This window comes from Podarcis melisellensis, assembly GCF_964234715.1.
Source record: "Podarcis melisellensis genome assembly, chromosome: 1".
NCBI classification, from domain to species: domain Eukaryota; kingdom Metazoa; phylum Chordata; class Lepidosauria; order Squamata; family Lacertidae; genus Podarcis; species Podarcis melisellensis.
In genome coordinates this window covers 10,242,270-10,254,564 of record NC_138528.1, presented here as the reverse complement: position 1 = coordinate 10,254,564, position 12,295 = coordinate 10,242,270, and the positions used below count along the sequence as shown (strand labels likewise).

Below are 12,295 nucleotides of genomic sequence, written 5' to 3'. Positions count from 1 at the left end.
CTGAGTAACTGAGTCAACTGCAAAGCAGGTAAAGTTACCATCTCTCTGCTTTGCCCCGCTACTGCTCCCCTCCTGAAGGGAGAAGAGAGATTCAGGACTGTGGCGTTTGCCTCCTAGGTGGGTCATTAGGAAAGGGTTAAATGAGTGCGATGTGATTGGCCAGTGGGAATGCAAGGGGAGGAGTAAAAGTTAGAGTGGGAGGTTTTGAAAGTCAGTTGAGGTTTGGGAGTTGAAGAAGGAAGAGGAGGATTAGATGTGGGTTGGTCGAGTTGTATTGTGAGAGAGTGAGAGGAATTGTTAGGTGGAGTCAGACAGATAGTTGGGAATAATCAGTTTGAAGTTGTTAGGAACTAAGATTAAGAAACTGCCAAGAAAAATTAACTGTAACCACAAGCTTGTTCCTGCATTTAAAAATAAACTTGATTATTTGTTAATGTTAACAACTGACTGGACTCCGTGTGTCCCCGTGAGATACGGGGAGGTGGCAGCGGAAAAAGCAATTGCAGTGGCGGCAAAGGGGTCAATAGACCGTCAAACGTCCGGGGACCCTGTGTGATCACCACAAGACACTGCCAGCCCCCAGCACTGAATTGGGTGGGGTGGTGGGGTTAAAGGGGGAAAACTGTGGGTTTCAGGTGAATGGTTTTTGGGACTACAGGAAGTTGAGGCTTTGTTTATTTTTGTTTAACAAAATATAATAATTAAAAAAACAAATACTGTACATCTCAAAAATTGCACATATGCATTCCAAAACATAATTTTCTCTTTGTTTTTTTTGACTCCCCCACTCCGATTTTCCATGGTGTTTTTAATTGCTCCCCCTTGCTGTACCTTATCTTCTCCGTCTTATATCATAACCACTGTACAATAAACTCTAACTCCTTCTGTTGCTCATAGTTCAAATCCTGCTTGTGAATTCAACATACTATAAGACTTCTTTCAAATATTAATATGTTTATTTATTTATTTTTCTTAGTAAGCAGGCCTGAGTATTGTTTTGCTTATCATTTGATTATGGTTTCTTTCATGGATGTTATGCTATATGAAATATTAATGTTGATTATTATTAAAAATTAGCATGCCATCCTATACCTGCAGGTCTCAAGACGGCTCTTAACATAAAATCACAATATAAAGATATAAAATACATAATAAAAATACAGCATTTGGTCCCCTTGTCCTCTTTCCTTTTTCCTTCTGTGATGGAACTCCTCTTTGGGGACTTCCCTGGCTTTTTTCTGGCCCACGTAGGACCAGTCTGGATAGTTGGCCTTGGTGAAGACTTGCCGTTTTCATCCCCAAAAAGTTTTTGATTTGAGTTTCTACTGAAATGAGGCTGCACTTTAATGCTGTATTTTAATCTTGTTTTTAAGTTGTATTTTAATCAATTGTTTTATACTTGGTGTTAGCTGCCCTGAGCCAGGTCTTGACTGGGGAGGGCAGGGTATAAATAAAATTTATTATTATTATTATTATTATTATTATTATTTATTAAAAACAAGAAAAAATCAATAATCCCCCTCTCTCCCTAACATATTTTAAATGCACTTTTCCCCTATGGTAATATGTATTGTATATCTTTCTTTCTTTCTACTTTTTGCTGCAAGCCACTTGGAGACCTTTTGGAGGCAGGCGACTAATACGTCTAATAAAGGAAAATGAAATGAATCTTAAACTGGAGGGCTGCTGTGGATCAATGGTTTGATTCAATGCAAGGCAGCTTTCTGTGTTCCTAAGCATCGCAGATTAGTGCAGAAAACAGGATGGAATGGGCTTGCAAGTGAACACATGCAAAAGCGGCGCGGACTGCAGATGGACTGATTTGAGCAACTCTACATACGTGGCACACTGCTCCTTGGCCCACAACAGAAGAGCCTTCTTGGCGGACATCTTCCACCGTTCCTTCGCTTTAGCATTTCGTTTCGCCGGTGGGCTTGCTGTCGGCGATGACTCCACGGCACTCGAACTGTCCGGCGAAGGTTGACCGTAGCCACAAGCAAGAGTCTGGGCTAACTCTTCAATCTACCAATGGAGAATAGAGGGCGGGAGGGAAAGGAAGAGATTTATTCCACAGTCATTGGTAAGAACTAGGGTAAAAGGTAAAGGTAAAGGGACCCCTGACCGTTAAGTCCAGTCACGAACGACTCTGGGTTTGCGGAGCTCATCTCGCTCTATAGGCCAAAGGAGCTGGCATTTTTCCACAGACAGCTTCCGGATCATGCGGCCAATGTGACTAAGCCACTTCTGGCGAAAGCAGAGCAGCGCACGGAAATGTCGTTTACCTTCTCACCACAGCGGTACCTATTTATCTAATTGCACTTTGACGTGCTTTTGAACTGCTAGGTGGGCAGGAGCTGGGACTGAGCAATGGGAGCTCACCCCGTCACGGGGATTCGAACCGCCGACCTTCTGATCGGCAAGTCCTAGGCTCTGTCGTTTAGACCATGGTGCCACCTGCATCCCAAGAACTAGGGTAAGGTAAAGGTAAAGGGACCCTTGACCATTAGGTCCAGTCGTGACCGACTCTGGGGTTGCAGCGCTCATCTCGCTTTATTGGCCGAGGGAACCAGCATACAGCTTCCGGGCCATGTGGCCGGCATGACTAAGCCGCTTCTGGCGAACCAGAGCAGCACACAGAAATGCCGTTTACCTTCCCGCCGGAGTGGTACCTATTTATCTACTTGCACTTTGATGTACTTTCGAACTGCTAGGTGGGCAGGAGCTGGTACCGAGCAACAGGAGCTCACCCCATCGCAGGGATTCGAACCGCCGACCTTCTGATCAGCAAGTCCTAGGCTCTGTGGTTTAACCCACAGCGCCACCCGCATCCCAAGAAGTAGGGTACAAAGTCCTAAATCAGTGACGGACCTTGGGGTCTTGAATTTCAGCAGCGCCCTGTGCAGGCACCAAAACACACAGCCCTGCCTTTCGCCTTCCATTCTTCATAAAAGTTCTGGTGGCCCCTATGCTGCATGCCCTGTGCAACCAAACTGGTCGCTCTCCCCTAAATCCATCTCTGCTTAAATGACTTGGGCCCAAGTACTTGAAGAATCACCTCCACTTGTGGTTTAACAATCAATCCTTCTTCTCAGGGAACTCTGGGAACTGCAGCTCCGTGAGGGTAATAGTAGTCTTCCTTTATAACTCCTAGAACCCTTAACAAACTACAGTTCCCAGGATTCTTTGGGGGGAACCAAAGGCCTGCTAAAAGTGTTAGAGTAGTTATTCAAATGGGGCATGGTATGTTGGTCATGTGGGATCTGATTTGCACATCAAGGCAACTTTAAAATGAATGAAAACTGTGAAAACTGAGACGGTACAGTCCTCTCCTAAGGGCCATTTCACCTCAAACACCTAGGCATAGCTTTTCAGATGGCACGATCACCGCTCTCCTCCCCTGACACACTGTTCGGGGGGGGGGGGGGTTCTCCTTGCCTCCATCTTCTGAGCCAATTTCAGCAAAAACTAACTTGGGAAATCTTTCTTCCAACCTTGATCAGCTACTCACGTGAAAATGCAATATGATTGTCCAAATCAGGCCAAGCACAATGGAGGGTTTGCCTTCAATGATATCAGCAACATGGATGTTGATCAGCTTGATCTGGGAAAAGAAGAATAACTGTTATGTCTGAGCCCGGCTTCGGCTGGGGAGGGCGGGATATAAATAATAATAATAATAATAATAATAATAATAATAATAATAATAATAATAGAACAAAGAGAAGGGAAATGAAGCACTGTTTTAAAACAGCTCTTGTGGGATGTTTAAACCTGTAATGCTGTGTATTTGTGTATATTTGTGTGTGTGTGTGTGTGTGTGTGTGTGTGTGTGTTTAATCACAACCCAACAAAGGAGTTCAAAAAGAAGAAAAAATATGGTATATACTGGACTCCTATGAAAACAACACAATCCAAATCCACCTCTAGCCATGTACAACAAGTTGTTTCTTGTCATTTATCTCTTTAACACAACCTCTATACTGTTTTATTGTTGTTCTTGTTGTTGTTTAAGCCTCTAAGTCTAAGCCATGGGTAGGCAAACTAAGGCCCGGGGGCCGGATCTGGCCCAATTGCCTTCCGAATCTGGCCCGCGAATTGTCCGGGAATCAGCGTGTTTTTACAGGAGCAGAATGTGTGCTTTTATTTAAAATGCATCTCCGGGTTATCTGTGGGGCACAGGAATTCATTAATTCCCCCCCCACACACAAAAAAGAATATAGTCCGGCCCCCCACAAGGTCTGAGGGACAGTGGACTGGCCCCCTGCTAAAAAAAGTTTGCTGACCCCTGCTTTAAACAGTTTACAAAAAATATTACATTTTAATACTATGGATATAAAAAAAACAGTTAAAAACAGGTATTTAAAAATAAGCAGAATGATGAATAAAATCGATGGTAGCTAAAAATAAATAAATAAAACACATGTAATTTCTATGGTGTCTGGATAGACCTTTTTGTTTTCCTGAACAAAAATGTTGCAAGCAGTTGCTGAACAGAGTACAATGACGGCACCCGCCTGATGTCAATAGGCAGGGAGTTCCAAAGTTTAGGTGGTGCCAAAAGTCCTTGCAAAGGTTAATTAATACCCAGTTTGCCAAGCTGCAATCCAGCAAAGTAAGTTACCAAAAAAATCATTACTTGGTTGATAATGTAAAAGGTGTGTGTAAGCTGCAGAGGACGCAGGTGGCGCTGTGGGTAAAAGCCTCAGCGCCTAGGACTTGCCGATCGAAAGGTCGGCAGTTCGAATCCCCGCGGCGGGGTGCGCTCCCGTCGCTCGGTCCCAGCGGCTGCCAACCTAGCGGTTCGAAAGCACCCCCGGGTGCAAGTAGATAAATAGGGACCGCTTATTAGCAGGAAGGTAAACGGCGTTCCGTGTGCTGCGCTGGCTCGCCAGAGCAGCTTCATCACACTGGCCACGTGACCCAGAAGTGTCTGCGGACAGCGCTGGCTCCCGGCCTCTAGAGTGAGATGAGCGCACAACCCTAGAGTCTGTCAAGACTGGCCCGTACAGGCAGGGGTACCTTTACCTTTAAGCTGCAGAGAGCTCAGAGTGAACCTAGGTTGCTCATTCATATCTATAAAGTGCAGTGGCGTAGCGTGGGGGGTGCAGGGGGGGGCCGGCCGCACCGGGCACAACATCTGGGGGGGCGCTCGCACTCGCAGCTCTCTGCCCCTACGTTTCCACGGGTTAGGGGGTGCAAATTACTTGCCTTGCCCCGGGTGCTGACAACCCACGCTACACCATTGATAAAGTGTACATAAAAGCATCCTCAAGACCAGACTTATGGAGTCCTTTCAGCTCTTCCATTGACTATAGTTGGGATCTACAGTGGTACCTCGCAAGTCAAATGCCTCGCAAGATGAAAAACGCGCAAGACGAAAGAGTTTTCCGTTTTTTGAGTCGTTCTGCAAGACGAATTTCCCTACAGGCTTGCGAGTTCTTGCGAGTTTGTTTCCTTTTTCTTAAAGCCACTAAGCCGTTAATAGCCGCTAAGCCGCTAATAGCCATGCTTCGCAAGACGAAAAAAACCGCAAGACGAAGAGACTCGCGGAACGGATTAATTTTGTCTTGCGAGGCACCACTGTATAACAAACGCTTTAGTGGAATTTCCTGCTGGAAATAAATATAAAGTATAACAGCATATCCAGTTCTGTTCTAAAGCATGTCACTGTACAGCTTTGCTTCGAATGTGCTGTTCTCATCTTTTTTTACAACACTTTGGCACCCGAACAAACTCAAAACCGTCTTTGAGGCTGGAGTAATACTGACCGATCTGTTCTTTAGGAACGTCAACGCATTTTCAATGTTGCTTCTGCACTGGAAAGTGTTAGATCCTTTCTCACGTGGCTGGAGGGAGAGAAAAAGAGGATAGAAAGATAGAAATTCAGCTCCAGGTTACAAATTGCAGAGTTTGAATGGATCTTCTCATGTTCTTATGTCAATTTAGCAGAATATATTCCGATTTTGTGGTTTAGAAATTTCAACAATTTTTTGAGAGTGGGCGAGGAAGGAGTTGATAGAGCAAACTGTGGGAAAAGGGGGAAAGTGTTGAGACATTTCCAAGCTTCTCCTAGCATTCTTAAGAGCTAGAAACCTGGGATGTTTTCTTGAGAGAAAGTTCAGAACCTCAAGATCCTTAATTTGGTACAACAAAGCTGAGTTTCTATCTGCACGTCAAACTCACACCAGACCCAAACTGCAATTTGCCACGGAACAGGAAAAGAAATTCAATCATGAGGACTGATGGGCAACAAGTAAGTTCATGGTTTTTTTAATTGACTTTAGACAAAAAGAATCACATGCAATGGGGATACCTTACCATTTGTTGTCCTGAGAGGACCTCCAGCAGATCCAAAAGCACATGTCCCTCCCCGATGTCCGTATACAAGTCCGAGACAAAGGAAGGTGGGGAATGCTGCAAAAATATTTATCGTTAAGCAACCTTTCTTATTCTAATATTTATAAGCCATACATGCAAGGGGGGCATAGTAAGGCAGAATACGACATAGAAACCTAACACTGCAATAATAAGAGCAGTCAAAATAATGATAAGAGCAGTCAAAAACACCAACAGCATATCAATAAACCGGTTGGTTAAAAACAATAATCCACATTTTGTTGGGATACTGCCAGGGAGCAAAGGCCATCATGCCTCCACGTCGATTCCGGACGATCCATCAATCTCCCGAAGAAACGCAGTATCAGACAATTAGCGACACAATCCTCAGAAACAGCTGTCCACATTCCAAAGACTTGTGCACGACCTTTGCAGAGTTCGCACAACGAAAGATGCACTCAGGAGAGCAATATCCTTACACATTCTGCTGTCTGAACTGTACAGGTTTCAAAACAAGTCTATAAGAAAGTTGGCAATGATTGCTGCCAGACCTCTACTGGCAAGGGCACAGCCTGCCACACTAATGGCTCAGTAACTGGTGAAAACCAAGCCAACCCAGTATTTTTTTCTTTTGCGGGGCTTAAAAATGAGGTGCCGGTACTCATATCTTGATAAAAATGACTTTGGATGAAATATAATTTCAGGGGGTTTGACCAGATGAGCCTCATGGTCCCATCCAACTCTCAACAGTTCTGTGATTTTATGGAAATACTGGAGAGCGCCATCATAAAAAATCTGCAAGTACTACTCTCTCAGAAAAGCAGTACCATGTTGAATGGAAAACGAGTGAGGTCCCAGTGCCTGATTTACATATTAGCTAAACAAGCTATAGCTTAGGGCCCCACTCTGTTGGGGGCCCCCAAAAAAATTAAAAGGGAAAAAAATTGGATGTACATTTCCAAAATGTAAGACAAAGAACAAATAAAACAAAACCCACATACAGCAACAGTGTTTTGTGTTGTGTAGGCTCCTATGATGTAAGTCATGGGCGCCGCCTGCTAGCCTGCTCCCTAAAATATCACTGGTTTGCTATTATTATTTCATGTTATAGCAAGTTTCTAGAGACTAGATTATAAGTCTTTGTAAATTGTGTTTCTAAAGGAACTTTTGTTATTGCCATATGCCAATGTGTTTGCATTACTAACTTTGTTACGAATAAAAAATCATTTTAAGTTAGACCTTAATAATTATTTCACTCTTAATATACTTCTTCTTAATTGCATTTCAGTTCAACAATTACTATGATAAAATACATATTTTGTTATGTGCAAATGGCTTTAGATACCTATTAGGTCCACAAATTACCATACAGCATATATTCAACACTAAAAACAGCGACAATTTGTTGTTGACAAAGGGCAGCTGGACATATAAAGGGCCCCATTACCTTCAGTAGCTTAGGGCCTCATCAAACCTAAATCCAGCCTTGGTCATTCCCTTACCTTTTCCAATTGTGAGTTGATCCAACTTGTGAAGGTCCTCTTTTGCGTGTTCTCCTGCTCCACTATGTTAAAAAAAATAAAAAAAATAAATTGAAGAATCACCCATGAACGGAGAAGATAAACATACTTTTAAATAAAACTTTAAAGCAGGTCTGCGGAACTTGTGAGAGCCAGATGTGGCAGGAAAATACTAACCTCCTCCTTCTCTGTGCCCTGTGATCTGATATCTGCTCCTCACACACACTTCACAAATTGTGGAACAACTGTAATATTTCCCCACACACACACCCCCAAGCTGTTACTGAAAAAGCCCCTTCCTGCAGCTCTTCTGTGCACTGGTGTTAAAGTTGTCTTGTTTCTTAATGTTAATTTAATAATTGCATAATTATAAGATGTTGCTTCAATTTTACATCAACCATATTATATATTAGCACATTTTTCCGTACTGAGAATACCCAGGTATCATTTCACCAGGGCTTAAAAAAAAAATCACTACATGAAATATACTCGGAGTCGAGAGTGGATTTCATGCTCTTTATTCAGCTCATAGTGAATCTGCTTTATATACATTATTTACACACTGGGCTGCACGTGGCTGGCTAATTCCGGGATTCTCCTGTAGGCCAATCAGGTTGTGGATTCCATCTGGAGCTGCATTGGGTGGCTCCTGCAGACCAATCATACTGCTGCATTGTTCTAGGACCAATCAGACTGCTGCATTCTGAATCCTATTGTTCTAGGACCAATCAGACTGCTGCATTTTGGACCCTATTGTTCTAGGACCAATCAGACTGCTGCATTTTGGATCCTATTCAACTCAGTACAGAACAGTACAAAAAAAGGCCACCAATTATACTAGGAAAAAAATCAGAATTGTTTTTGTTCTTCCCTCCCAAAGCCAAATTTGTTCTTGACAAAGGACAGCTGAACATGTAAAGGGCCCCATTACCTTCAGTAGCTTAGGGCCTAAATCCAGCCCTGGTATAGACAGAAGTTAAGTTATCCCTGTCCAGATAGGGGCGCAGCTGGGCCACCAACCAAAGCTGATGGAAGGCACTCCTCTCCCCCAAGGCCACCTGAGCCTCAAGCAACAGGAAGAGGATCCCGGAGTACCCCCGAGCTACGAACCCGCTCCTTCAGAGGAAATATGACCCCATCAAGAGCAGGCCATCTCCCCCCCTTCTGGTCTAGGAAACCACCCACTAACAGTGCCTCAAGTCTTATCTGGATTGAGCCTCAGTTTGTTGGCTCTCATCCTGTCCATTACTGAGGCAAGACAACGATTCTGCGCCATGTGTGCAGGTTAGATCCAGATTCAGTGTGTGAAATGAAATTCCCTTTCAAATCAATGGGACCCAGATTCAACCAACTTGGGTTTCCACCGCGTACAACACAAGCTGTAATCTGAAACACACTTGAAGGGAAATAAATCCAATTGAGCTCAGTAGGTCTTACCTCAGACAAAACATGTTTACAGAGTCTGGCTACAAGTGTCTGCTCCTGATAATCAATAGTGCTTAAAGTATTTTACACACAGAATTGGAAAGCCCTTCTTAAACGCTTTGAGAGCTAGACTGTTGTCAGAGCCTCGGTTGTTTTTTTAAAACCTCCAGGAAGTCTTGAGGCTGCTATGGAGGTTTGCATTTCATTTGCATGTCGTCAACATTTGTTATGCAAAGGACTGCAAAGGATTATCTTGTTCCCAGTTCAAAGCAAAGGATTAAATTATTAGCGAAGCAATTCTCGGCAATGGAAGCTGGAAGTTCGTGTTTGGTCTCTGGCATTCCAGGCCTGCTGCAAAGTGGATTTTTCAGTCCCGAATGGCAAAAAAGGAAAAACACCCTCACCTGCTTTTCCACCCACTGGGGTAAAAGATACAGGTAACAGTATCCCCTCTACATCTCCCTGTGGGTGGAAAATCAGCTGGAAAGGAGATGATGAGGTGGAAAATGGCTGGAGGATAAAGGGTTAAGCAGCCCCTTCACTGCCATTGCCACTGAGATAATATCCACAGTCCTCCTTTCCAGGGAAAATGTTATACAGGATGTAATTGCAGATAACATATAGTTCCTGGGCCTTCTCTTCCGAGAGCAGAGAGAAAAGAATAGAATGGGTTGTATCCAAGGAAGCACAAAGATTTCTGGGTGAGCAATGGAGTATTAATCCCTCTTCTCCTCCCCTCTGCCCCCCTAAACCAGGTATGGAGGACTCCCTGGTTCTGAATGGGGTAACTGTGCCCCTGAAGGACCAGGTGCACAGCCTGGGAGTCATTCTGGGCTCACAGCTGTCCATGGAGGCACAGGTCAATTCTGTGTCCAGGGCAGCTGTTTATCAGCTCCATCTGGTATGCAGGCTGAGACCCTACATGCCCACAGACTGTCTCACCAGAGTGTTGCATGCTCTGGTTATCTCCTGCTTGGACTACTGCAATGCGCTCTATGTGGGGCTACCTTTGAAGGTGACCTGGAAACTACAACTAATCCAGAATGCAGCAGCTAGACTGGTGACTGGGAGTGGCAGTCGAGACCATATAACACCGGTCTTGAAAGACCTACACTGGCTCCCAGTACGTTTCCAAGCACAATTCAAAGTGTTGGTGCTGACCTTTAAAGCCCTAAACGGCCTCGGTCCAGTATACCTGAAGGAGCATCTCTACCCCCATCGTTCAGCCTGGACACCGAGGTCCAGCGCCGAGGGCCTTCTGGCAGTTCCCTCACTGCAAGAAGTGAAGTTTCAGGGAACCAGGCAGAGGGCCTTCTCGGTAGTGGCACCCGCCCTGTGGAACGCCCTCCCACCAGATGTCAAAGAGAAAAACAACTACCAGAATTTTAGAAGACATCTGAAGGCAGCCCTGTTAAGGAAGTTTTTAATGTTTAATAGACTATTGTATTTTAATATTCTGTTGGAAGCCACCCAGAGTAGCTGGGAAAACCCAGCCAGATGGGCGGGGTATAAATAATAAATTATTATTATTATTCTAGAGGTTCCCCACAACCCTCTGGAGCAGATTTGCAGAGGGCGGGGGGGGGGGAGGAATACTGTTGCACAAGTGAAAATCCTTGCACTGAAGGGGCGCATTATTTGAACGCCACTCTGCCAGACCTCAAACTTGGACCAACTACCCAGGTAAAGAGGAGGGGAGAGGGGGGCTGTTAAGGAAAAATAAATGTTCAGTACTAGGGATGGGGAAGAAATACAAATCAGTTCAAATTTAAAGCTGAATCTATCAAATTTGCAGTTTCTGAAACAATATTAGAAGTGGAAAAACAGCCATCCTTCAAAATTTGCACTTCTCTGAATTTTCTGCTTCTATTCTCCAACCAGTCAGCATTTATACAAATGCACGCTAGGGGAAATTGTGCTTAAAAATGAATATACAGTGGTACCCTGGTTTTTGAACGTAATCTGTTCTGGAAGACCATTCAAGTTCCAAAACGGTCGAAAACCGAAAACTCAGTATGGAAGCCTAAAATGGAAAACTCAAAACAGAAGCTGCGTTTCCGGTTCAACTTCGAAAATCGAACTATTCGTCAACGGAGGCATTCAAAAACCAAGGTACCACTATATCATTGAAAATAGCATACAAAAATGTGTGACATTAAGAAAAAATGCTTGCAAACTTGTGTGCGTTAGACAAAATTGCAAGACAAAAAATTATTTATCAAGAGAAATTCACCCTGAAATGCTGAAGAATTTTCATTGTGATTTTAAAAGAAAAGAAAGAACCCGTAAATTTCTGCAGAACAGTGGAGAACTGAATTCAAGATTCGGAAAATTAGAAACTGAGGGAACGGAAACTTACAGATCCTTCCATGCCAACTCAAGACTGGTCCCTTTAAAAGGCAAGTGTTACTTCTCCTGAGATAGTCTAGTCTTGAGATTAGCCAAGACCATTGGAGTCTTGAGGATTCTGCAAGAACGTTCCCAGGAGGATGGCTAAGTAAAACACTGAAAGTGCCTGTACATTTTGCCTTGTATCCCAGGTTCTACAAATGCTAGAAACAGGTTCCTAAACAAAAAGCTGGGCATCTGGGAATTATGGTTCACTGGGCGGGAGCCGACCCCTTACCCTCCCCACACATGGATGTCCATGTCAGAGGACACCGACTGCAACAGAGAAGGCACCATCTTGGTTATAATGCTGTGCAGAGATTTGCAAGGTAGCCTCACTTCTGGAAAGAGGCATAGAGAGCATGGCTGCGTACCCACCTTGATGCACATTTAAAGCACATTTCCTCCACAGCAAAGGATACTGGGAACTCTAGTTTGTTAAAGGTGTGGGGAATTGCAGCTCTGTGAGGGGTAAACTACAGCTCCTAGTATTATTTTGGTGATGCAATGCACTTTAAATGTGTAGTGTGGATGTGACCAAAGTTGCAGGGATGTGGGTGGTGATGTGGTCTAAACTACTGAGTCTCTTGGGCTTGCTGATCAGAAGGTTGGTGGTTCAAAACCCC

At 44.0% G+C, this 12,295-nt stretch overlaps 1 protein-coding gene across 7 annotated transcripts in view; it reads right to left on the bottom strand.

Annotated features, from left to right (window-relative positions):
• Positions 1–12,295, bottom strand: part of SYNE2 (spectrin repeat containing nuclear envelope protein 2) — a 240,313-nt gene that overhangs the window by 199,095 nt on the left and 28,923 nt on the right. For all 7 annotated transcript variants that reach the window (XM_081908040.1, XM_081908043.1, XM_081908039.1 and 4 more), the window contains exons 3-7: positions 7,839–7,900; positions 6,319–6,414; positions 5,769–5,846; positions 3,509–3,601; positions 1,841–2,022 (exon numbers count right to left, since the gene is read on the bottom strand). In XM_081908040.1, coding sequence (XP_081764166.1) covers positions 1,841–2,022; positions 3,509–3,601; positions 5,769–5,846; positions 6,319–6,414; positions 7,839–7,900 — 511 coding nt within the window. The remainder of the gene's footprint in view (positions 1–1,840; positions 2,023–3,508; positions 3,602–5,768; positions 5,847–6,318; positions 6,415–7,838; positions 7,901–12,295) is intronic.